This window comes from Esox lucius, chromosome 19, assembly GCF_011004845.1.
Source record: "Esox lucius isolate fEsoLuc1 chromosome 19, fEsoLuc1.pri, whole genome shotgun sequence".
Lineage (NCBI taxonomy): Eukaryota > Metazoa > Chordata > Actinopteri > Esociformes > Esocidae > Esox > Esox lucius.
In genome coordinates this window covers 15,081,356-15,109,303 of record NC_047587.1, presented here as the reverse complement: position 1 = coordinate 15,109,303, position 27,948 = coordinate 15,081,356, and the positions used below count along the sequence as shown (strand labels likewise).

Sequence of the window (27,948 nt, the reverse complement as noted above, 5' to 3'; positions counted from 1 at the left end):
CGAACATCTTCCTGCAGTATGATACAGCCCAGGGCTCAGCTGAAACATACTAGTGTCCCAAAAAGTACCCTATTCCCTATTTCCCTACCATTCCCTACTTCTCTACCATTCCCTACTTCTCTACCATTCCCTACTTCTCTACTATTCCCTACTTCTCTACCATTCCCTACTTCTCTACTATTCCCTACTTCTCTACTATTCCCTACTTCTCTACTATTCCCTACTCTAAAGTTCTGTTGAAAAGTAGTGCACTATTAGGTGAATAGGGTGCCAATGAAACACATATATCGGCAGCTGTGTTTAGTTTCCTCTTATGTCCTGAAGGCTTGAGGCCTCATTGCCAGTGGTGACCTGGAAGAAACTAAGAGGCAGCCATAAATAGGACAGTTGTGAAGGGGGAAAGAAGATCTTCCAGCAAGTTCGTTCAGCCTAATACAAGAGGACAAGGATGAAGGAGAAGAAACCCTTTCTTTGGGCATGTTTTCACATTGTGCTGCTGGGTTTTTAAAACGCAGTGTCTTTAAAATGCCCCTTCATCCACATCATGTAAATTCCCTGGACTGTGAGCGAAGGCAAAATGCATAAACTACTAGGTTATTGGTATGTTGTTATTGTATCATACTGTCAACAACTGTCATATTCATTTTCTGAGTGCTCAGAGTGAGTTAAGAGATCATCATAAACCATCAAAAAGGAAATCAGGTCCAAATTCTATCCTTAAATACAACTGGTCAATCCCCAATATGTACTTTACAATCCCTGATATGTACTTTACAATCCCCGATATGTACTTTACAATCCCCGATATGTACTTTACAATCCCCGATATGTACTTTACAATCCCCGATATGTACTTTACAATCCCCGATATGTACTTTACAATCCCCAATATGTACTTTACAATCCCCATATGTACTTTACAATCCCCGATATGTACCTTACAATCCCCGATATGTACTTTACAATCCCCAATATGTACTTTACAATCCCCATATGTACTTTACAATCCCCAAATGTACTTTATGTTGCCTAACCATAGATAATGACATGGGACATCTGTAGTTACTGCAGAACTAAGTCTGATAGATGCTCCAGACTATGAGGATGGTCTGTGGAAGCAGCCATTGTTTGAATAAATCTACACATTCACAACTTCCACAATGCATCCAGTCCCTCAGCCTGAACAGTCTTCTGTTGTCTAGATTAAAACAGTCCAGACCTGTTGGCTTCTAATGCTTTGTCGTTGCTCAGGTGGTTAGACTTATTTAGAATACTATACAACACAAGTCATGAACACACACACATTTCCTGAACACACACTCACACTTCACTTCATCAGTAAAGTAGAAAACAAACTTCTGAAAAACTGTAATTGGTCAGGCCTGCATAAGACTGTAGCCTATATTCAACTAACCTAATCCCTAAATAAGTCTCTGGGCCTAAACATTTTTGTAGTGGGGAAAATTCAACTATATTTAAAAAAAGGGACTGTTCCCACCTGAAATGGTCGCTGTCCATTACCGGGCGGTGCTGAATCGGTCTATGGACTTTAGGGTCTGTCCCTGTTGCCCTTCCTGGTGCTGAATTTGCTACAGGTGCTGCACAGGAAAGTAAGCGTCCAATGACTAGTAATCTTATGTCACTCAGCACAAATGATAAAATCAGTATTAGTGTTGTTTAGACTCATACTGATACAAATACTTAATGATTAGTAGGACTTACAATCACGGACTGTGCGAAAATAAAATGGAACATGTTTTTCTTTACTGTGAGGAGTTGAAGGTTGAAAGTATAGCTCCGATGTTTGTCTCCTTAAGTAAACGCGACAAGGGATCACATTCTCAAAACGTATTCACTTCCAACTGCCTCCTCCCCTCCCGCCCTGCTTCACTCTCCCCCCTCGAGCTCATTACAGCCTACACACACACTCTCCTACCTCACGCGCGGAAGCTAGAACCAACGCCGCAGAACAGATCGTTTTTCCAGACTGTTTTCCAGAAAAGTGCCCGCGGTCCGGAGGAAGAAGGAAGGACATAAAATAATGTGTATATCCTGACCAACGGTCGAATGGATTGCTGATCTATTCTGAGTGCTAATACGATTAGACGAGCGAAGCCCAGGCAGCCTCGTGTGTCACTGCAGACATGGCTCGTAGCCGCGGTATGGCACCTTTCGCGCTGCTCCTTGGGGAGTGTTTTCCCCGTCAGTCCTTCACCGCTACTGGAAATGGCGTTGTGATGCTGCTCAGCAAGGAAGACGCAGTGAAGGCGGACGCTGCCAGGGAATAAACTACTACTAATATATGATTACCTGTGCTTTTCTTTGGGTTGGATTCTTAGTAGCGGTGGACAATACCATGGTGAATTACCAGAAATATATTACTGTTATGCAGCTGGCTCTGGGGGTGACCTCTTACAACAAAGAACATCATCTTCCACCTAGGAAATCGTTGTGGTGAGTATATGAATGTGACTTCGTGTAGCTGCTGCTGCGGATGATTCCGAATTATTATGGGATGCAGGCAGGCGGTTCAGTTTGAGCCGGGCTGATCAGGGAAACGCTACAGCGAGGGGCCACGCGCCAAGCTGTCGCCCCCGGCTTCCGCACATCCTTTTATAATAAGGGGTTTTGAGCAGAGACGATCAGAGGACCGTTGTACGTAGTTGCGTTAGCTCGACCGAAGTCAAATTTGCAAAATTAGCATTTTGTGTGACACTAACATATTTTACTTTTATTTTAGTGATTCTTCTATATCGTTCTTACAGCCCGCATGCAGGAGGAGTGCCCGATCTTTAACCTTGCATCATGTTGAAATTATTAGGCTACAACAACCTCAGGTAGTTTAGTGAATGTAAAATAGACTAGATAAACTAAGCATGTCCTGAGTTTCCCAGCGCGCATGTTTGTGTACGCGGATGTCTTTGAGTGCGCGCTTGCATTCATGCGTGCGCTTGGGGTTGGTGCTTAGACACCGGTGCGTTATAGCGTTTTTTTGATATACTTCATAAACATAACCAAGTTCACTGTCATAAGATGATGTCATTTCATTATATGCTACTCACTGTTGTTTTCTTCTCAGTAACTTCATGCTTTGTTCTATGCTTCAAATTCTGCTTTCTCATACACTCGTTCATTACCGTAACTAATTGCATAGTCTTGTGTTAAGTCATCAATAAACCCCTCTGTGAATTATCACAATGCAAGTAATTAATTAATAAAGATGAATAGCATGAAAAATGTACACTCTTCTCCTGTTTTTCTTCAGTATTTTCTATTTTAATGTGCGGCGTTCCGGGCCTTTCACAGCCTTGCATCCCGTCCCAAATGGTACTTAAACGTCTACGTGGAGCACTGCTTCTTACCCCAGCCCCGTGGGTCCCAGTATGTTCAGTGCACTACATAGAGAAATAAAGTGCCATTTAGGACACACCCTGTCCTCTCCTCTAGACTCTCATTAAACTATTCATACTTCACTCTTTCCACTGTGTGTTTCTGTGTCCTTTGTGTTTACAGTGTTCATTCATTTCACTCAGTGGCTTCCATCTGTTTTAGAATGCTGTGTATGACCTTATCTCCAGGGCCTGTCAAGTGTCTCGGAGTGGGAGCGCCGGTCTGGGATCAGTTCAGCCGTTTCAGGTCATAATGAATCCGATTATGAGGACTGATTTGAGATCGGCAATCCTGCTCTAAGACGCTTTACGGCGACAGGCTTTGATCCTCCTGTCCTGCAAAGCTCCCCTGTCCGCCGTTGTTTTCCTCCAAGGGAAACTGTCTTTGTTTGGTCACTCCTGCAGCGAGGCAGATTGGTTCTGGGCTGTGTTCATAGAGCATCTCAGAGTCTGAGTTTGGACCCAAGATCTTGTTCTCTCTTTCCGTCTAATCTTCATTATGATCTGAAAGGCAAAAGTGGTCGTAGATCAGCAGTTACAGACCCAGAAGAACGATCTGTTTTGTAGTTGTCAGTCATTCTAGCAGTAAGCAGAATGGCTCAGTAGTCTTTATAGGAGCTGTGCTGGGAGAAGGCTTTCCCTACTTAGGACAGGATTACAATCCTCTTCAGTAGAAAAAAAGATGGTTAATTATCAGTCAAGAGCCTCTTCAGCACATCGCTGTTGCTGTCTGACTGACAAATGTGGTAGAACTCTGGATTCGCTCCATTTGAGGGTTACATCTTCACAAGAACAATTTCCAAACAAACAGAAAAGATCATAGAATAATATAATAAGATACAGTAAAACTGAATAGAATAGATTACAATAGATGGGAATGGAACAGAGTTGATCAGATTAGAATAGAACTAGAATGTTGTCTAAGAAGGCTCTCTGATCTTGATCATTTCAATTTCTAATTAATGTCATAAAAGAATACTTCTCCTTCTGAATAACATCCTTTATTATGTAATTGTGAGGTCTCACACTAATTTGGTCTCATTACATTTGTTAATTCTCAGAATAAATTGAAATACTATTTGTTCCAACTCAGGCCTTTATCTTGTCCCATCCCATTAATGTCACTGAACCATCCATTCTAATCAACCTCCTCACACCTTGTGCTTGTAAAGCTAGCACTGCCGCTTATGTAATAATAATGTCAGTTCTAGTGATTTTGTTTCTATGCACAAAATCCTTTTTCTGTAATATCCAGAGAGGGGTGACATCACCCCCAGTCAGTTAGGGACCGAACACAGAAATGTGATTAATAGATGGGTAAAATGCTTATCCAACCACGGTAGTTAAATGAGGATTACCATTCTAGTAATTGTATTTATATGCGACCAACCATCGTTGCCATGGCTCCGAAAATCTTATAAAATATTTTCACATCTGTACAGTGGAAGCAGCTACAATATTTACTGCTCATACTGGGCTGTTCAGACATTGTAACGTTGAGGGAGTTTCAGGCCAACAGGCTGCTCTACTGGGGCACAATGCAACAGAGAGCAGGCAGAGACCAGCCACAGAAATAGAATTACTAGAATGGGAATTGCCTCAGACTAAAACATTTCTAAAGGTTCTACAAGATTGTCCACCACGGTCATTCTCTGAGTACTTCTATTGGGTCATCAACCGTGGTCGCCCTCTGTATATTTTCCATGGTCCGCCATGCCTGTCCTTAGTGTATTTCTAAGGGGTTTTCCACCATCCGGGGGCTGTGCCCTCAGCCAGACAGTAGGTGTCAGCCTGTCAGACTGTTGTAGTCCTGTTGCCACGCAACTGCACTTCATTCCAAGGCATAGCCAATCATTTTCCTCATTCATAAACTACCATGATTTCTGCCAGTTTTAAGAGGAAGAAAAAAACCACTGATGTCGTTGTTACTCACATCTCATTCCCTAACCGATGTGCTGGGCTAAGGTGATTCTAATCATTTTCAGAGTAGGAATTAAACTATTTCTTTCCAAAGTGGTATCCTGTCTGCATTACCTGCCTGGCTAATGTGTTTTTGCTCCTTGACCTTGGCTAAATGCACATTTTGTTGTGGCTCTCAAGCTGTGTAATGAAATGATATTATCAGTCCAGTGACAACAGCTTTAGCATCATTTTGGGAATCAATAGCCCAAATTATATTATTCTGGTTCAGAATGCTGTTGGTTCAGAATGCTGTTGGTTCAGAATGCTATGGGTTCAGAATGCTATGGGTTCAGAATGCTATGGGTTCAGAATGCTATGGGTTCAGAACGATATTGGTTATTAATGCTATGGATGTGGCTCTGCATGGCACATTGGTCCAAGTCACAGCTTCTGCTACATCGGGCTCCGCCCCCCCAGGCGTAACAGTACAGCAAGCGCCGACCCATCCCACCCGTGCCTAACAATAAGCCCTTTATTTTAGTTATATCGAGACCAAGGACATCTCAGAAGGCCTGACAGGGAGGGCTAGCCTTAGGAGTCATCTGAGGAAAATTAAACAAAGTTACTCAATCTCCAATCAACCTTAGACCCTCTCTCCGGCAGGACAACAGCTGTCACCCCGACTTCTGAAGATAATGATTGGAGAATAAATCAAGGAGTGTAACTGATCACCTTTTCAGGATCAAACCCCAAATCTTCTCAAGTAAAAGGATCGAATGTCGTGTGAGGATGAAAGTGTCTCGTTCCCGTGACAAGAGCCACACAATGGATTTCACGTGTGGTCGTGAATGTCAGACAGCCAATCGAGGCGGTGTTTAAAGGTGTATTCAGCTGGCAACATGGTGGTTGTCATGTCAACTGATTAGTTCTTAGACCCAGGCTGGAATACCATTTATACATTCGCTCTCATTTCGCTTTCTTTTTATGGAAAGCAAATTGAAATATATTCACGTTGGCCTAATTTGTATGATCAAGTGAAAGAAGGGGGGATTTCAATTCCTGTTTAGTGAATATATGTAGCCACAGCACAGCAGTCTGTGTCTATCAAAATCCAAAATGTGTATGTGCACATAAAGCAATGATCTAGAAGACTGGACCGTTAACTTACATTTAAAGGTTCTCAGAAGAGCTCAACTGTCAACATGCTGCTGTCAAGTATAACGCTGTTGACCCTAACAGGTGCAACAACTTCAGTCCTGTGTTCTCTAAGCCCTGTGTTCTCTAAGTCCTGTGTTCTCTCAGCTAATTGTTCTCTAAGCCCTGTGTTCTCTAAGCCCTGTGTTCTCTAAGCCCTGTGTTCTCTAAGCCCTGTTTTCTCTCAGTCCTGTGTTCTCTAAGCCCTGTTTTCTCTCAGTCCTGTGTTCTCTAAGCCCTTTGTTCTCTCAGCTAATTGTTCTCTAAGCCCTGTGTTCTCTCAGTCCTGTGTTCTCTCAGTTCTGTGTTCTCTAAGCCCAGTGTTCTCTCAGCACTATGTTCTCTAAGCCCTGTGTTCTCTCAGTCCTGTGTGTTCTAAGCCCTGTGTTCTCTAAGCACTATGTTCTCTAAGCCATGTGTTCTCTCAGTCCTGTGTTCTCTAAGCCCTGTTTTCTTTCAGCTCTGTGTTCTCTAAGCCCTGTTTTCTTTCAGCTCTATGTTCACCAAGCCCTGTGTTCCCACACTCGTGTTCTCTCAGCTCTATGTTCTCTAAGCCCTCTTTTCTCTCAGCCCTATCTTCCTGCAGCTTTGTGACCCTCGGTCATGTGTTCTCTCCCCCCTACGTTTTCTCAGTTCTATGTACCCTCAGTCATGTGTTCCCTCCGTTCTACATTCCCTCAGTCATGTGTTCTCTCAGTTCTATGTTCCCTCAGTCATGTGTTCTCTCAGTTCTATGTTCCCTCAGTCATGTGTTCTCTCAGTTCTATGTTCCAACAGTGATGTTTTCCCAGTTCTATATTCCCTCAGTCATGTGTTCTCTCAGTTCTATGTTCCCTCAGTCATGTATTCTCTCAGCCCTCATTGTCTCACATCAGATGGTGTCCTTGCATACTGGATGCGTCTCCAGGAGCCAGTTCAGGCGGAATCGACGCGCTCTCTGACGTGAGACAATGCTCAGCTCCATGTTCCCTGGGGCATAGACATGCATGCCGTCGTTTACTTACAAAACAACTGACTGAGAACGAAAATGAATTTTTAAATGTCAAGTAGATGATCTTCAAGTCATATGGTCATAAGAAATGTTAGTAACGACCACAGGAGATACTTGCTTCATTGCCTTATTTCGGGGATGACATTTTACTAGCTACTCTGAGGCAGTATCTCAGTGGGAGGTTTTCTTTAGAAAACCCCTGAGTAATTAGGAGAAGAAACATGTATCCTCCCCAAGGGCAAGAAGAAGTTAGTATTACAACATAATAATGAAAACATTATTTATTATTCATCATATTACAAAACATGGACGGTTTGCAGAACAACGGATAACACTGCATGTGTGCTAGGCTGACAGAAACTGGTTGACTGAATCACAGCATGTAGAGTTTAAAATGCTAGACTGTATGTCTATACAATCTGAAAGGTTCCTGGAGGATCTAATGGGATTTTTAAAATGTATTTTAACTACTAATTCTTTGAGGAACACTTGAAAATGTTTCTTCAAAAAATCCTGGTTTCTCAAAAACAAAATTTTTGAATTTCCCCACCTTTTTTTTTTATTTAAGGGACATTTGAAGTACCCCTTGCATATGTGTTGCCCAATAGTTTCATTTTGAAGAAAAACATCTTAGGGAGTCTCCCACTGTATGGCACCCCATCCCCACTGTCTGTGTTTGGATACATGCCTGGATCAGGAATCTGGTACATATGACATGGCGTTGGACACAGCGAACATGTTTACACACGTACAGCGAACTTGGATTAAACATCCCTGTATCACATTTACGACATGTGACATGTGCCTGGTTACCTGCCTGGGGATGAATCTGAGGGAAACTACATTAAACAGTGTTTCCCGTGTTGACATTCATTGGCTGTGATGTTTTAATTTCTGGGCCATCCTTGCACTAGCTACCTTTCGTCCCATTGGCCAACACACAGAGCTACTACCTGGAGTATCCAAATGACAGCTGGCCATCAGAGGGTGGGACATACTGGTAAAATGACTGTGCAAGGGAGTGTTCATATTTTGCAGGAGACATTAGTATCTGTACAAAATAATTAGGGCCTAGTTCCAATGTTGTCTGATCTGACCTTACGGCCTGGTTCTAGTGTTATCTGATCTGACCCTTAGGACCTGGTTCTAATGTTGTTTAATCCGACCTTAGGGCCTAGTTCCAATATTGTCTGATCTGACCTTAGGGCCTGGTTCCAATATTGTTTGATCTGACCCTTAGGACCTGGTTCTGATGTTGTCTAACCCGACCTTTGGGCCTAGTTCCAATATTGTCTGATCTGACCTTAGGGCCTGGTTCCAGTGTTGTCTGATCTGATCCTTAGGACCTGGTTTCAATGTTGTCTGATCTGACCTTAGGGCCTGGTTCCAATCCAAGTGTTAATAGCGTTTTACTCCAGGCGTTTACATCAGGTTGTTGCCCTTATAACATTTATTTTCCCTTGTTTTTCTGGCAAGTCTTCCAACAGGTCTGTTGTCATTGAAAGGGGGGTTAGTTTTGGAGACAAACTTATGGTAATTTTTAGTTATTTGGAGCCCATTTTATACACTTGATTTGGATAAATGTTTTTTTGCTTATTTTTCAAAGTGCCATTAATGTTGGTGGTGAGTGTAGACTGTAAATGATTACACAAATACTAATGTTCCAGTACGCCAGCAGTAGAGGATTTTGAGTGGAACCAGGCAGGTCTGATCCACTGTCACAGTGCAGAACTCAGCCATGTTCCGCCAGGTGAACGCTACAGAAAAAACGTTCTCTCATTAATAACCAGGTTTCACATACACGTAAAAAAAAAAAAAGAAGACTGCGATGAAGACTGGCTGAGACCTTCTTCCCCTTAAATAACTGCTGAACCTGAACAGCCACCCAGTCATGAATAGAGGTGGGTGGTTTGAGGTGAAAGCATATGGAGAATATTACCCATAACTCCCCTGGAAGAACAAAAGACACTGCTCTGACACAGTGCTGCTGACGGGGTTGAACACAGGAGCAGTGACAGGACAGCAGGCTGTTCTACTACACTAAATCAGTGTTACAGTTAGCAGACAGCTGTTCCCCTCCCCTGCAGTCTTGAAAAACCCATTTCCCTTCACACACACGACGCACACGCAGCACGTGACTATGCACATGCCTACACACACAAGTGCACACACAGCACCTGATCACGCACACGCGAAAACACAGATACAAATCACAAAACCATGCACACACCAATACACACGCAACCGTGCACGGCACGCAACCACACGTATGCCCGGAAACACAAAAATACTCACACAACACGCAGCTACACCCACGCCCCAAAAACAGATAAATGGCATACAATCACGCACACGCCTATTCACATACACACACACACACACACACACACACAACACGCATACACATGCACATATAGGAGCACTCACAGCTCTACTGTCTCTCCACTCCACTGTGATCTCCTTGAGCTCTTCTGTCTCTTCACTCCACTGTCTCACCACTCCACTGTGATCTCCTGGAGCTCTACTGTCTCACCCCTCCACTGTCTCACCACTCCACTGTGATTTCCTGGAGCTGTACTGTCTCACCACTCCCCTGTCTCACCACTCCACTGTGATCTCCTGGAGCTCTACTGTCTCACCCCTCCACTGTCTCACCACTCCACTGTGATTTCCTGGAGCTGTACTGTCTCACCACTCCCCTGTCTCACCACTCCACTGTGATCTCCTGGAGCTGTACTGTCTCACCACTCCGTTGTCTCACCACTCCACTATCTCACCACTCCATTGTGATCTTCTGGAGCTCTACTGTCTCACCACTCCACTGTCTTACCACTCCACTGTGATCTCCTGGTGCTCTACTGTCTCACCACTCCACTATCTCACCACTCCACTATCTCACCACTCCACTGTGATCTCCTGGAGCTGTACTGTCTCACAACTCCACTGTCTCACCACTCCATTGTGATCTCCTGGAGCTTTACTGTCTCATCACTCCACTGTCTCACCGCTCCACTGTGATCTCCTGGAGCTCTACTGTCTCACCACTCCATTGTGATCTCCTGGAGCTTTACTGTCTCACCACTCCACTGTGACCTCCTGGAGCTCTACTGCCCACCACCTCACTTTGAGCTCCTGGAATATTATGGTGACAGTGACACTAGCCACATTCTGACAGCCTGGCTTTCCTTTCCTACACTTGAGTGAGCTGTCCCTAACTGACCCTCCTGTTATCTCTCTCAGAACAATCTCCACGACCCTAACCAGTCAGGCTTCAACTCGGGTCACTCAACCGAGAATGTTCTCCTCTGTGTCACAAAAGCTCCTTGCACTGCCCAGACTGACCCTATCTCCCCTGTTCTCATCCTCCTATATTCATCCTCTCCTGTCGACACTATGAACCATCAGATCCTCCCCTCCGCCCTCTCAGGGCCGGGGGTCTCAGTCTCAACAGTCTGGGGTTGTATCCCACCTGGCAGGCTTCTCCAGATGATGTGGGGAGGATCTGAGTCCCCTGGTGTCCCCCAGGGTTTGGTTCTAGATCTTCTTCTCTCTAAACAACAAGTCACCTGGCTCTGTCATATCCTTACATGGTCTCTCCTGTCATCGCTATGGACAAATTTTTCAGTCCTCCAATTGACTTACATCTTCAAACCTGCAAGGGTCCACAAGGGTTCCTGGATGTCGCACAGCTGGGATGAAAACCCCTGTAGTGACAGCGGGAAGCAAACCTGCGCACACGCGAGGTCTACAGCAGTTAATGCAATAGACAGGTTGCCAGATCGAATCCCAGAGCCGACAAGGCAAACAATTTTGAGTCCCCGTGGGGGAGAGCGTCCACTAAATGACTGGAACGTAAAATGCCCAGAAACTGTGTGTGACCGGATGAGAGACGAGTTTCTGCCAACATCCATAGTGTCACTCGGGGCAACGTCATATTTCTGAGTAAAAAGGGAATGTTCACCGCCCACTCTGGTCTTGGCACCTGCTCTCTAGCCGGCAGTCCCTAAATACAGAGAGTGTAGAGCACCCTGGAGCGCCGGCTACATGATGAGATTATTGTGGATAAGAGCGAGATTATTTCCATGTCAAACGGCCGTCACGCATCAGTCATCATGTCACCGGGATGAGACCCTCGATGATTATCGTAAAGGAGCATTTTAGCTCATTCCCATGCACTTACAACCGCCCTGCGAAGTTCGTCGTGGTGTCTTTTTATCGTGCGCCCCAGTTATAGTGGGAGGGCCATAGACGTAATCCATGGGTGGCTGTAATCACGACGAAGGACTAGAAAGAAAATGTTGTTGCCACAAAATAATAAGAAAGATACATGAGGAACAGTTCAGATGCACAGATGTTTTAGTAACAGAAGGACAGTTTGTGGTGTTTCTGAGAGAATTAGCATTTTTAATTCAAGCTAATGTATTTTAGTTAAAAGGGATGGTGAACTAGTCCTTGTGCAGAAAGTTGTATGGTTTGTTTAACTTTCTATTTAGTTTGACATAAGAAATCGTCCCAGAAATGTTTCAAATGCACATACATTTCATTTATTTCATGTGTAATCCATGTATTATGTCCTAATGACTGATTTACATACAGTATCTCACAAAAGTGAGTACACCCCTCACATTTTTGATAATATCTTTTCATCTGACAATACTGAAGAAATGACACTTTGCTACAATGTAAAGTAGTGAGTGTACAGCTTGTATAACAGTGTAAATTTGCGGTCCCCTCAAAATAACACAACACACAGCCATTAATGTCTAAACCGCTGGCAACAAAAGTGAGTACACCCATAAGTGAAAATTTCCCAATTGGGCCCAAAGTGTCAATACCTTAATCCTCTTGGGCATGGAGTTCACCAGAGCTTCACAGGTTGCCACTGGAGTCCTCTTCCACTCTTCCTTGACGACATCCCGGAGCTGGTGGATGTTAGAGACCTTGCGTTCCTCAACCTTCCGTTTGAGGATGCCCCACAGATGCTAAATAGGGTTTAGGTCTGGAGACATGCTTGGACAGTCCATCATCTTTACCCTCAGCTTCTTTAGCAAGGCAGTGTTCGTCTTGGAGGTGTGCCCTGCTTTAATACTGAGTGTTCGTGTTGGAATACTGCCCTGCGACCCAGTCTCCGAAGGGAGGGGATCATGCTCTGCTTCAATATGTCACAGTACATGCTGGCTCATGGTTCCCTCAATGAACTGTAGCTCCCCAGTGCCGGCAGCACTCATGCAGCCCCAGACCATGACACTCCCATCAACATGCTTGACTGTAGGCAAGACATACTTGTCTTTGTACTCCTCACCTGGTTGCTGCCACACACACTTGACACCATCTGAACCAAATACGTTTATCTTGGTCTCATCAGACCTCAGAGAGGTTCCAGTATGTCCTTAGTCTGCTTGTCTTCAGCAAACTGTTTGTGGGTTTTCTTGTGGATCATCTTTAGAAGAGGCTTCCTTCTGGGATGACAGTCATGCAGACCAATTTGATGCAGTGTGCGGCGTATGGTCTGAGCACATGACAAGATATACTCAAATATTTACAAAAATGTGAGGGGTGTAACTGTAACTCAGTAATTTTATTTTACAAATTGTATATATTTTTCCCAGTAGTCCTTCTAAACTATGCGTCTAAGTGTCACTTTTAAGGTGGAGTGTGCTGGTCAGACTGGACACCTTTGTATATGCACGTATGGTATGTACAGGGTTGGATTATGGCAAGAGTTAGATTTGTGGCTAGGGAATAAAGATTTCACTGAGTTAGGGTTAGATCTCGACAAGGATGGAAAACCACAAGCGTGTGTATGTGTGTGTTTGTTCGCTTGTGGAATAGGGGATATGACACCATTTCTAGTAAAATGTGAAATTAGTATTAGACAAGCTGGGAGGATGGAGCGTAGTATCATGTATTGATTTGCTGATGAGGCAGAACTCTATCGCTTCAGCCAATCACACCTGATGGCTCTACAGGACACTGAGGCACACACACACACACAGAATTAGAAAGTCTGAGACAAAGATAAATACAGAGAGAGAGGAATGGACAATGAGAGAAAGGGAGCAGGAGAGACAGAGAGAGAGCAAGAGAGACAGAGGGACAAAGCAATGAACAATGTGAGCCACAGAAAGATAGACAGAGAGAACGAGAGAGAGAGAGCTGCAGACAGAGAGAGACCGAAAGAAAGAGAGAGAGAGAGAGTCAGTGAGAGAGACAGAGAGAGGGAAAGGGGAAAAAAGGAAAGAAGGAATATAGGTTTGGAGGAAATCGGAGGAGTCCGCAGGTTGTAAAATTCCATGAACCTCCAACAAATTCCCTGGTTTTAGATTCCCTGGTTATAGATTCCTTGGTGATAGATTCCCTGGTGATAGATTCAGACAGCATTAAATCCTAACCCTCTGTACTGGACTCCATTATTAGTCTCTGTGCTAAATTGGTATTCGGCGTCATGGAACTTGGCAAATTGGCATTGATCTTCTTTTTCACTTCTGTCTCTCTCATTCTAATTCCAGTTTGCAGGCTCTATTGAGACCACTTAAAGACACCCACATACAGATGGAATAAGACAACCTTAGCTTAAAGACACCCACATCCCCATGTAATCAGACATATTAGTTTAAATACACCCACATACCCATGTAATAACACACCTTAGTTTAAAGACAGCCACATACCCATGTAATAAGACACCTTAGTTTTAAAGACACCCTCATACCCATGAAATAAGACATATTAGTTTAAAGACACCCACATACCCATGTAATAAGACACCTTAGTTTTAAAGACACCCACATACCCATGTAATAAGACATATTAGTTTAAAGACACCCACATACCCATGTAATAACACGCCTTAGTTTAAAGACACCCACATACCCATGTAATAACACACCTTAGTTTAAAGACACCCACATACCCATGTAATAAGACACCTTAATTTAAAGACACCCACATACCCATGAAATAAGACATATTAGTTTAAAGACACCCACATACACATGTAATAAGACACCTTAATTTAAAGACACCCACATACCCATGTAATAACACACCTTAGTTTAAAGACACCCACATACCCATGTAATAAGACACCTTAATTTAGGTGGAAAACCTTAGACTTTCCATCACCATATGGGGTATTGAGGGCATGATGTGCTCAGTTAATGAGGAGGAAGATTAGGAGTTGTCTTTTTAAATCTTGTTTACCCTTGTTGTTGTTTGAATAAGTGTTTACTTTACTGTGGGGCCTAAAACATGTATTTTGTCTTTTCTCTCTGTTTCTCTTATCTCTCTCTCTCCCCACATTTCTTTCAGTCGTTCTTTCTATTTAATTTTTCTCCGCACACGTTGTTTCCTGTGTTTCACTGACGGACATGGCTCTGCAGCAGCATCAATACTTACATCAAACTATGTGAAACGCTTGCTTGCCGCATTGTGATTGTCTGTGTGTTGTTTTGAGCGTATTTGTGTGTGTGTGTAAAACACCAATAATCCTGATGTCCTGATGTAGTGTGGATTTGCATCCCTCCCGCTCTTCTTCCACTGGGTTAAACTGAATAACTCAGACGGTCCAGTGTTGTAATTGAAAATCAAAAACATGATCTGGCTTGGTCTTAACCATACAGGTATGTGTGCTAACATGTCATGCCAAGATCAAAATGTTTTTTTGTCGGACCGCATAAGCGGAGCAGGCCAAGTAGAGCGAATGTCTCTTACTGAGTGACTTACTCTTGTTAAATAGCATAGTGGTTAGAGACGCGGACTGCCATGTGATCCTCACCTCGGGCAGAACTAAGTATGCATTAGGATTTGTTCAGGATAGACAAAACATTTGCTGGCTAACAATATAGATCACAACCCCTTGCACAGTAAAAGAGGATGGGTTTCGCCGATTCTCTTGTCTTTTCACTTAACGAAAAAATCTGTCATCTTCACCTATATTGATAGTTATTGTATCAATGTCATTCACAAATGAAAGAAAAACGAATGCCGTGCCATGAAATGAAGTGTAAAGTTAATCTTCAGTTTCACTAGCAATTGCTCAATTCTTATGACTATTCCAAGTAGTAAGTTAGTAGATACTAGTAAGCCTATTACTGGCTAATAAGCTGTTAAAACGGCCAGTGGCAAAAGCCATACAGTTCATCGATGCTATTTGTGGTAGATGTTTAGCTAAATATAGCTAAAGTCTAGCTAAATAGTCAAACTTTGGAGACGCAATTTTATGACGAGGCAATATGAACAAATCCCTACAGCAATCTCTTTCTAATTTAATGTATTGAATGTTGTGTATCAACCCTGTTATACCTGTTGTTGGTTTGGATGTTCCCTAATGTAGGGAACTAGTTTTGAGAACCGTGGAATTTCGATTAATTGGTTTAACAATGCAGAACACTGCATACGTATAGCTTAGTGGGGTAGTGGATGAAGACAGCCTGTCACACAGGAGATCCAGGTTCGAATTCAGCGAGTACAACAACATTCATTCCTTCTAATCGCAGGCCGGCCAAACTAGGCTTTTTTGGTTCCTTTTCTTGGTTTTAAATAAAAGCAACCAAATAATTGTGTTTCCTAAATGGCACCTGTACATAGTACTCTGACTTAACCAGAGTTATCAAGAGTTACACATACATAGTACACTAACTTAACCAGAGTTATCAAGAGTTACACATACACAGTACACTGACTTAACCAGAGTTATCAAGAGTTACACATACATAGTACTCTGACTTAACCAGAGTTATCAAGAGTTACACATACATAGTACACTGACCTAACCAGAGTTATCAAGAGTTACACATACACAGTACACTGACTTAACCAGAGTTATCAAGAGTTACACATACACAGTACACTGACTTAACCAGAGTTATCAAGAGTTACACATACACAGTACACTGACTTAACCAGAGTTATCAAGAGTTACACATACACAGTACACTGACTTAACCAGAGTTATCCCCACATGGTGCATTGACTTAACCAGAGTTATCCCCGATATAGAGCAATAACTCAGAGTTATCCACTACATAGAGCACTAATTCAACAAGGGTTACCACCTACAGTACATAGTACACTGACTTAACCAGAGCTGCCCTTCATAGTACACTGACTTAACCAGACCTATCTTCTACATAGAGCACTAACTCAGAGTTATCCACTACATAGAGCACTAATTCAACAAGGGTTACCACCTACATAGTACACCGACTTTACCAGAGCTACCCTTCATAGTACACTGACATAACCAGACCTATCCTCTACATAGAGCACTAACTCAGAGTTATCCACTACATAGTACACTGACTTAACCAGACATACTGTAACCAGAGTTTTGCTGAAAATTAGAGCAGTATGGACATGCTACCATTCTGGGGACAAACACCATCATGCAAGCCAGTCCTCTGTCCTCGCTCTAATGACTCTGATATGTCACGCCCTCCGGCCGAAGGCTATTGGCTTGTGTCCATGCTAGAGTCCACCTCTGAGAGGAGGCAGCCGATCGTGCAGGTCTGACTCCAGTCTGTGATACATCCAGAGGGGCCAGGTCTCTGTCCTGTCAGCTGCTGTCCTGGTCACTCGGCTGCCCCTCGAGTACACTGGACTGTAAGATGAAACAGCCTGACGGAAGTGTATTGGCCGCATTCCAATAAGTCCTCCAGTCTCCTGAGGTGTTAACCCTTTCACTACTCCCATCCAAGGCTTTTAAAAGCGTTTGACTGATGCAGGGATGAATGGAGTTTCCACCGTACTTCCCTTATTACTTTTCCCTCTTTATACCAGAAAATGGAAGAGACTGGATGCGCACTTCACAGGGAAGTGGATGCTTTTGGCACGCCTCCAGTTAACATAATGAAGAGGTTAGAGGTCGTTGCTATATTAGAGTGTACAGTGTCAGGAAAAAGGATTAGAGGTCATGTTTAGGGGTTCTCTCAGGGGGTAAGGATAGCACTATAAGCTGGGTAGCCAAAGTCACAAAGTTCAGCTGTACCTCCTCCCACCTTTTAAAATGACTTATTTTATTTTTGTGGTCAGGGTTGGTCCAGTGTTGTGAAGAGTTAATCAAAGTCCACAGACGCAGAGACAAAATAGTCCAGCCTCCAGTTGTGACGTAAATGCCTCTGAAACAACAGGCCACCACCAAGGACTCAATGTATTAGCAAAACGTGTACAGGCAAGCACAGTAGTGTTGTAGAATAGAAGGCGTTCAGGCCTCCCTAAATTTCAGCAAGGGTTCAGCGGTTTTCCTGTTGAATCAATTTGCGGATGTATACTCAGAGTCCAGTGGTTGCAATCTTTGGGGAGTCACTGTTTTGGTTATGTGTCCCCATGTTTATAAGCCGGTACTAGATCTGAAAAGGACGCCTGACTATCTGGTCTCTATGCACCTTGAGAGATTTACAGCCTTGGTTATTTAACACGACAAGACAATAGAAAGATAACCTCTCCATTACTCCCAAACAAGCTGCTCTGGTACACTCTGTCCTCTGTTCATATGAATGAGTTGACAGCTGGAGCTGTGCGGAGAGTAAAAAAATAAAACAATGAATGCCAAAGGTCCAATGTTCTTAAACACTGATGTGCTCATTCAAACACATTATTGGACATTTTAAACCATGGAAAGGTAACAACAGTCAACCTGCGGTTTGATCATAGTTCCTGGTATAGACATTTGTGTGGCCTGTCTCAAGGCTGTTCGGCTATCAGGAGCTCCAGGTTCAAGCCAGAAGAGTCTCCACCACAGGGCCTGGATGGTATTCAATCTAAATGTAATCATGTTACACACAGCTGCTTTAAATGCCACTTAATACAATGGAGTGTGGTTTCCCCTGTTATGTCTGTCTGTCTGCTTGTTGTGGTGTTTCTGTTTTATTGTCATTTACTCCATCAGGCTGGTGGCTTTTTGGCTCCTGATGAAAGCTGACAGTTGAATTTTTCTGCGTGTGATGTCAAATGTAATACAATCGCGGATTTCTCAGGCAGGCCAGAATTGAAGACAAATTCTTTAATTACACGCAGAGATCATAAAACAATTCAGTATGCTTTTTTTCTGGTGCAGATGGTCTCAATCAAAAGTGTTGTTTAGTCCAGGTACTGTTCATGTCCAATAAATAGAAAATTGCCCACTGATCCACGTTTGTTATTTAGCTACAACTGCGATTTATCTGTCCGGGGCATTCTATTCTATTCTCTTCCATTATACAGTATGTATATTATATTATTCTAATATGTTCACTGTAAAGAGGTCTCACTATCTTGATGTCTGACCTCGGCAGGATTCACCCCAGCCTCCTTCACCCCGGTAACCTCCCCCACGGCAGAGCCAGCCGCGGCCAGGGCCTCGGAGCTCACGCTCACAGCAGCGTTTACGGGAGCGGCTCCATCTCCGCGTCGTCCTCGGTGAGCACCATCCACCAGGCAAAGCCTTCGCTGCGCCGGATCAAGGGACGCATCCACCGGAGCAAGAGCCTCGACAGCATCGACCTCCTGGACGCTAACGTAAGGCCCCTCCTATACCCTAAGTCACTGGTTTCTCAAACGATGGTACGTGTGGCTCCCTTTAGTGCATATATATTCTGGGAAATAACTGCCTAAGTGATGCGTTTGATGATTCTGCATCGCCTTCATCCTAACTGTCACGCGTAAAAGATGGACAACTGCTTGTTTTTCCAGAAAGAAATGAACCTGGCTGCGGTTGCCATGGCAGCCATTTTGGAATCAGATTTTTCGTAGGTTAAAGGTGACGTGACGTACATTCCATGCATGGCTGCTTTGGCTACAGCTAGCAGGGATTAGGGCAAAAGGGGAGGTTTTCTGGAAATAAAAGCAAATGTAATAGTAGGGATGATGGGAGAACTGAGTACAGACCCAGTTCATATACCTGGATTGGGGTGTGATCCACAAGCCATTTGTCACAGTGGCTTCCAGTTGTCAATTTTTTGGCTTATTTAAACTAAAAGTGAAAGAAAAGATCAGGTCAGCTAGTCTGGCTAATGTAGCCTGTTCTTTTAACCAAACAGACCAAACTGTCAAGATTTACCGTGACACAGCATTTATAGACACACACACACACACACACAACTGTATACACACACATACACACACATGCACACAGACGGACACAAAATGTTGCTTTGAATTGGAATGCGTGGATCTGTGTGTAGGAACATATTCACACTTCTGCGTGAAAGACACCATGATACCACAACCAAGAGTTCCTCGGTGGACCACCCTCACTAAAGTGCTGCCAGTGGCTTAAAGTCAAGTCAGGGAGTTCAGGACAGTGGATCAGGCTAATGAATGTAGCCATAAATCTCAGGCGTGTGTTTTGCTAACATTACAATCACAGATGGATGTTCTCCGGATCCTCACAAATATAAAGGGTGCAAGAGACTAATGTCTAGTAACACAAACTCTTGGTAAGCGTGTCTATGTAAGGGCTTGTTGGTTTAGATTAGTCTGGACCTGGCCCATACATCCTGGTCTGGTTAGGATCTCAGAACGCTGGTCGTGGTCTGGCTACCGAAGAGATGGATAGAGGACTGAACTCTGCTACGTTGTCATGTCAACTCAAGTGAACACAGCAGATACGGGTCAATGTGAAACTCAGAGTTACAAACTGAATTACCCTGATTTAATATAATCAAAACCCATACAGGGTCTACACCGTCCGCCTCTCACAGATGATTAAGAACTCACCATCCAATCCCTGCACAGTAAATCTGACTATTCTGACGTTGTGGTTCAGGGTAACTGACAGGTTAATGGATGTCCGTGGCTCAGAGGCAGCAGGAGAAGCTGCTCAGGCTGGCTAGCCTCCATTTTTAATAGCTAGCGGACGGAATAAGTGTTCTTGGTTCTGTTTTCTCTTTTGATTTGCGTTCAAGTCATTTAGCAGACAGTCTAACCCAGAGCAACACACTGTAGTGAGTATGTACATAGAAGACTGCTCCAGCAGGAGACAAAGTACACCAATTATCAGGGATAATAAATACTAATGAATAATAATGAATGATAACGATAATAGGTTTTTTCCATTGTTGTCCCTCTGTCGGCTGTTCTCTGTCCAGAGAGAGATATGGAGATGGAGAAATAAAAAGTGATAGAGAAAGTGATAGAGGGATGCAGACAGATAAAGAAAAATACTCACATTTTATCTGAGATTTCGATCTCAGAGAACACACGTCTGCAAGTTCACACAGACACACACACACAAACACACACACCCACAGGTTTAAACTCTACGCCGCGCAGTCGTACAGTCCCTGACTCATTTTGGGGGTTTAGATGCCGTGCCTCATCGCACTCAAGCAGACTCTTCAATCAATCAATCAATTAAATGTATTTATAAAGCCCTTTTTACAACAGCAGTTGTCACAAAGTGCTTTTATATAAACACCCGGCCTTAAACCCCAAGGAGCAAACAACAGTAGTGTTGAAATTCAGTGGCTAGGAAAAACTCCCTAAGAAGGCTGAAATTAAGGAAGAAACCTAGAGAGGACCCAGGCTCAGAGGGGTGACCAGTCCTCTTCTGGCTGTGCTGGGTGAGATATTAAGTCCAGAGTCTATTTAAATTTAGACTAGGTCAGAAGTATGACCAGATGGACAAGGACAGGGACAGCAACGGGCCCCCGAAACCAGGTACTCCGCAGGTGTGGACCAAGACCTCATGTCCTCCTAAAGTTTAAAACGGGAGGAGACTGGGAAAATTCAGTAGTAATTCAATAGTGGAGAAAGAGAACTTAGTGGGGAAGGAGAACTGACCCAATCCCCCAGCACAATAGTATAGCAGCTTGTGGCTGCTGGTCACCTCTGACCTCAATCTAGATGATAAAAGAGGGTGTGTCCCACCCAGTGTGTAAGGCTTGACTAGACTTGCTTGAGCAAGGGGTATAATGAGAATCAGAATGGCAGAGGTGCGTCGGAAGACACACATCTCTACATCAACTGTCCCGGGTGTGCCAGGAGTTGCTGCGATGACGCACAGACTTGATCACTAATTGGACACCATGAAATTGGGGAGGAAAACAAAAGTAAACTTTTTTTTTTAAGTCACTGAACACAGCTGATGGCCTCTGGCCCTTAACACTGTGTAATTCTTCAACACACACTAGTTGTGTGTGTTTTTGTGTGTGTGTGCCCATGTGTGTGTTCGTTGTGCGTATGTGTACACATCCATGTGTGTGTGTGTGTATACCACACAAGAGGGGGAAAGGGAAACTTGCTGACCAGCTGGAAACCCAAATACAGCTGATGGAAGGAAAGGAGCAGCTCACACTGAGTGATGAGGGTCCGCAGCCAGGAGGAGCGGGAGGGGAGGAGGAGTGAGGCAGGAGGAAGGGACAGAGGAGCTGTCAGCTAAGCTCAGAGAGGTCCCGGCACTAGCACAGCACCACCCATCCCCAGTCGGGCCGGATCGGAACCAGAGGACGTCCCTGGCATTTCTCCCACACCAGTCCCGTTTTCAACCCCTTCAGACTGGCCCATTACTCTGCTTGAGGCCAGTGATTATCAAACAATCGTTTTGCTAAAAATAAAAATAAAATATGTGTTGGCCCACAGGGCTCGAAGTGAGGCGGCCCACGTGGCATTTTCCAGAAATGCTGCAAGGTTAGAGAAGGGGACAAGACTGCCGCTACAGAAATGTTTTATTCATTCATAGTTTATTTGGATAGGGACAAATGCATTGAGTAAAGACAGCAACATCATCCCGCTAAAACCTTTAGCTGAGGTGGGGGTGGGAAGTGGATTTAAGGATCCCAATCAGCTCCTGCCAAAAGCCACAAGTCCACACCAAGCATTACATAACAGAAAACCCTTAACATACAAAGCTTAATAAAAGGTCACTACAACCTATATTTAAAACGCGTGTATAACATAAAAAAACAGAGAGAAATGTCCATTACTGTGAAGTCTAACATTTGTTTCAACCCTGAAGAAATATAATTAATTCCAAGCTGCTACGTTTAGACAACACCAGTGCCGAACACGCAGACATGTCTTACATGTTTTAGCCAGCCCATACATCCTGATCGCATATGTTCTCTTAACACGGAGAAATCAAAACAGTTCACAAGGCAATGAATCACACAATATCCCATTGAACAATAACAACAGTGTTGCTGTCCATCACTCTGCTGAGACAATCGAGGGCATGCTGTCGGACTTTGGAGCAATGAACCTTGACCTCGTTGTCAGACACTGAGATTTACGGGTCTCTGATGGCATTGCACTAGGACTCGGTTGTGTACATGAAATAAAGCTGAACACTCATAAAAGATGTAGTCGCATGACGGTACTGTTTTCTGCAATGCTCTAAATATCACATGTAATTTATAGTGACATGCAACATTATGACCATTAGTTTAATTTAATTCTCTCAAAGCTAAAGTCTCCCTCACACAGTGCAGGAGGACAGTCTTCTGAAAGCCAAATTAACGTTTGATCTTGCATTAGGTTTTGATAGAAGATGTGGTTCTTAGTGACTATTTCATACATTACTTTTATTCTGGCTTGATGCAGAAACGTTAATGTTTTAATGTTTCAAACTTCTTCCGTTATCATAAAAAGCACGTCACAGAATGTTACTCTGAAATTTATATTTCAAGTTAGTGCATTTTCTTTTAATTGCACTAAAATATTAGTTTAAACATTAGTGTTGTTATCACCTTAAACTTTTAGTGTTTTATAACAATAAACCTTATAGAAATGGTTTGATGACACTAAAACATTATACAGCAATAAAACCTCTTAGCATTGGTTTTATAAGGGGTAATCCAGCCACACAAACAATGTCATCCAACTCCTATCAATTTGGTAAAAGGCTTTGTTCTATCAGTGGGTAAAGTACACAGCTCACCACCAGATTAATATCCTTTCTTATTCCAACTACCACGATGCAAAACAGTTTTTAACTCTCTTCCCACGTCTCCCTTGTAGCAGGGAAACTATGAAACTATTTACCTGGTTCGATCTTAACTATAAGGGTGTGTAGTTACACATCAAGATCAAAATACCTATCTGAGGCCCTCAGAAGAAACGTTATTGATGCCAATGACTCTGAGAAGGGTTATAAACCCATTTCCAAACAACTGAAGTACTTTTCACCGTCTGACAGATCATCTTCAATGGAGAAAACTCCAGATCATTGCCAATCTACATAGGACAGGTTGTCCCACCGAATTCAGCTTAAAAGCTGACCAAAAGATGCCCATAGAAGTCTTTAATGGCAACATCAAGGGATCTGCAGGCCTCTTACCACAACCATTGTCAAAGTTCATGAGTCAACTGTTAGAAAGAGATACACAAACTTGGCCTACATGGGAGGAAGAAAGCATCTGCTCTCAAAAACCAATATTAAGACATTTGCCAGACAACTCCTGGGTAAAGACCAAAACTACTGGACAGATGAGTCAAAGGTGAAGTTGTTGGACCACAGTGCCATAAGCAATTTTGCGAAAAACAAATAACTGCCTTTGAACAGAATAACCTCATTCCAACCGTTGCTGCTTCAGGGACTGGTAGTGGGCCATGGAAGCAAGACATAAGAGTAGGACAAAATCACTCCAAGTTGATGTAGACGACTGATGGACAGTTACAAGAAATTACTAGATGAAGTTATTTCAGCCACGGGGCCAAGACCAGCTGTTGAAGCTAGAGATGTACATACTTTTTTCTGCACTGTAACATTTTATTTCTGCTGATTTTTGATGAGTAATTTATTGCGAAGTATAATCTTTCAGGGTAATTTGTTAAATAAGGTTAGGTTTATCCGCCAATAGGTTTGAAGTCAAGATTACATATCCATATGTCCAAATACACTCACCTAAAGGATTATTAGGAACACCTGTTCAATTTCTCATTAATGCAATTATCTAATCAACCAATCACATGGCAGTTACTTCAATGCATTTAGGGGTGTGGTCCTGGTCAAGACAATCTCCTGAACTCCAAACTGAATGTCAGAATGGGAAAGAAAGGTGATTTAAGCAATTTTGAGCGTGGCATGGTTGTTGGTGCCAGGCGGGCCAGTCTGAGTATTTCACAATCTGCTCAGTTACTGGGATTTTCACGCACAACCATTTCTAGGGTTTACAAAGAATGGTGTGAAAAGGGAAAAACATCCAGTATGCGGCAGTCCTGTGGGCGAAAATGCCTTGTTGATGCTAGAGGTCAGAGGAGAATGGGCCGACTGATTCAAGCTGATAGAAGAGCAACTTTGACTGAAATAACCACTCGTTACAACCGAGGTATGCAGCAAAGCATTTGCGAAGCCACAACACACACAACCTTGAGGCGGATGGGCTACAACAGCAGAAGACCCCACCGGGTACCACTAATCTCCACTCCAAATAGGAAAAAGAGGCTACAATTTGCACGAGCTCACCAAAATTGGACAGTTAAAGACTGGAAGAATGTTGCCTGGTCTGATGAGTCTCGATATCTGTTGAGACATTCAGAGAATTTGGCGTAAACAAAATGAGAACATGGATCCATCATGCCTTGTTACCACTGTGCAGGCTGGTGGTGGTGGTGTAATGGTGTGGGGGATGTTTTCTTGGCACACTTAGTGCCAAGTGCCAATTGGGCATCGTTTAAATGCCACGGCCTACCTGAGCATTGTTTCTGACCATGTCTATCCTTTATGACCACCATGTACCCATCCTCTGATGGCTACTTCCAGCAGGATAATGCACCATGTCACAAAGCTCGAATCATTTCAAATTGGTTTCTTGAACATGACAATGAGTTCACTGTACTGAAATGGCCCCCATAGTCACCAGATCTCAACCCAACAGAGTATCTTTGGGATGTGGTGGAACGGGAGCTTCCTGCCCTGGATGTGCATCCCACAAATCTCCATCAACTGCAAGATGCTATCCTATCAATATGGGGCAACATTTCTAAAGAATGCTTTCAGCACCTTGTTGAATCAATGCCACATAGAATTAAGGCAGTTCTGAAGGCGAAAGGGGGTCAAACAGAGTATTAGTATGGTGTCCCTAATAATCCTTTAGGTGAGTGTATGTAAAAGAAAAAAGATAGGGGTGTACTTTTTTGATTGATAGTGCTTGATTATAATTGTGTAGATACCTGTATGTTTTGTAGACGGAGGAATTGAACCTAACCTGTCTGCCAACAGAGAGCATTTCACTGCAAAGCATTGGTTTTATCACACTAAAAACTCATAGCATTGGTTGTATCACATAAAGCCTTATAGCACTAGTTTTATTACATTAAAACCTTATAGGGTTAGTTTCGTTGCTGCAAAACCTCATAGCATTGGTTTTTGTCATACTAAAACATTGTAGCCTTGGTTTTATCATAGTAAAACCTCATAGCATTGGTTTTATTACACAAAAACGTCATTGCATTTTTTTTAATTGAAGACAAGACTGTAAGAGCTGTGGTGTTTCTGCTAAGGTCTCAGGTTTTCTTGTGTTGTCAATACTCATAAACACAATCCACGCTTCATAGCATTTAATTCATTTATGGATTCTTTTTGATAGACCCATACAGAAACACACTGCTGTATTGGATAAACAAACGATGCCCCTGATCCTTTGCGCTACAGCGTGTTTATGTACTGTGTAATCTATGCTAGTTTTCAACACCTAGGCCTTGTGGTATATAGCAATATCATTTTGAGCCTTGTTTCCGGAAGAAACTTTGCGGTAGCATTCTAATATATGAATTCAGCAGCTACTGATGAAACTACCGGGCCACAGTATTGTTTCCTGGGTATTACCTGTTGGTAATTTGGATTACTGTTGTTTTGGTTTGCCCCTTTTTCATCTCTTCATGGCACGGGAAGAAATTCAGATATTGGCCTACTTTCACCATCATCTGTGTTGGCAAGATGAGCACTTCATCACAGAAAGCGTGAATCTGCTGTTCTTATTAAAGCCACAGAAAGTCCTGGGAATACATGGATGGGATTGCTGAGTCCCTGGACGAACAGAAACGGACAAGGGGACGAGAAGCGGATCAACCGTTTTTACAACTTTCCTGACATCTCTTAATAAATTAATGCATTTGTCTGTCCTTATTTCTAGAAAGCATGACAGTAATTACATTTACTGTATATCTTTCCATAGAGCTCTTTGTAATTCTCGATTATACTTTATTCCCAACCAGCACCCATGTCTCTGCTGTTCAATCACTCTTCTGTCCTTTCTTCCACAGACATCCTTATCTTCTCATTGTACTTCTCCACTTTCTACCATTTTATTGTTCTGAAATGTCTTTCTTTTCACCTTAACCTTTACTGTCTTCCTCCTTTCCTCTCTCTCTCTCTTCTCCCCCATTCCCTCCATCCCCGCCTTACTAAGGACAATCTCAATGTCAGGGACAGAACACACAAGTCCCAAATGCCACCCCATTTTCTAAGTAGAGCACTGCTTTGGACCAGGGCTCCTACAGTACAGGTTCTCAGGTCGGCGGCCTATGTAGGGACAAGGGTGGCACTTGAGCCACAGTATGAGGAACTGTATGGTGATGTAACTGGACAACGAAAGCCTGATCTCTCATATTCAGCAGTAAATGTATCATCATACACGGTTTGCTTTGAGGACATCAGGATTTCTTGGTCAGGAATAAAGTTATGTGAGTCCTCTGTCCCACTGTTCAAAGGCACTTGAATCCCGACACACATTTGAAGTTACACACTGTGGCACCCTAATCCCTCTGATCTAAAGTAATCACACTGTGTGGGCAATAGGCTGTGGTTTGGGATGCAGGTTTAGTTTCATGCGGTGGTGTCCTGGGGTGTTCCTCAGCATCTACTTGCTCCCATTCCCTGAATGATAATTTGACTTCTAAGAGCCAAGATATTAAAGATATGGAACTAAGAAGATGTGTTTTTATAATGCAGCGTTTTTCTTGCACCCCTCAGCTATTTGAGAGTTTAAAGATATCAATGTTTACCGCAGTGATGTTAGTGTTTATCCCAGCTAGACCTGATTCATTCCAGATAGGCCAGATGTTAGGATTCATGCCAGTTAGACCAGATGTTAGGATTCATTCCAGATAGGCTAGATGTTAGGATTCATACCAGACAGATAAGATGTTAGGATTCATTCCAGATAGACCAGATGTTAGGATTTATTCCATATACACCAGATGTTAGGATTCATTCCAGATTGACCAGATGTTAGTATTCATTCCAGATAGACCAAATGTTAGTATTCATTCCAGATAAACCAGATATTAGAGTTCTTTCCAGACAGACCAGATGTTAGAGTTCATTCCAGACAGACCAGATGTTAGGATTCCTTCCAGATAGGCTATATGTTAGGATTCATACCAGACAGATCAGATGTTAGGATTCATTCCAGATAGACCAAATGTTAGGATTTATTCCATATACACCAGATGTTAGGATTCATTCCAGATACACCAGATGTTAGGATTCATTCCAGATTGACCAGATGTTAGTATTCATTCCAGATAGACCAAATGTTAGTATTCATTCCA

The 27,948-nt window shown here is 43.1% G+C and overlaps 1 protein-coding gene and 1 long non-coding RNA gene across 8 annotated transcripts in view; one reads left to right on the top strand and one right to left on the bottom strand.

Annotated features, from left to right (window-relative positions):
• tjp1b (tight junction protein 1b) overlaps window positions 1-27,948 on the top strand; it is a 116,603-nt gene that overhangs the window by 10,479 nt on the left and 78,176 nt on the right. For all 7 annotated transcript variants that reach the window (XM_029115271.2, XM_029115270.2, XM_020040338.3 and 4 more), the window contains exon 3: window positions 18,750-18,972. In XM_029115271.2, coding sequence (XP_028971104.2) covers window positions 18,750-18,972 — 223 coding nt within the window. The remainder of the gene's footprint in view (window positions 1-18,749; window positions 18,973-27,948) is intronic.
• Window positions 1,504-2,005, bottom strand: LOC117593426. The gene is made up of 3 exons (XR_004574822.1): window positions 1,937-2,005; window positions 1,723-1,811; window positions 1,504-1,598 (listed from the first exon to the last, which is right to left on the bottom strand). It is a non-coding gene; the product is annotated as an uncharacterized LOC117593426 (long non-coding RNA).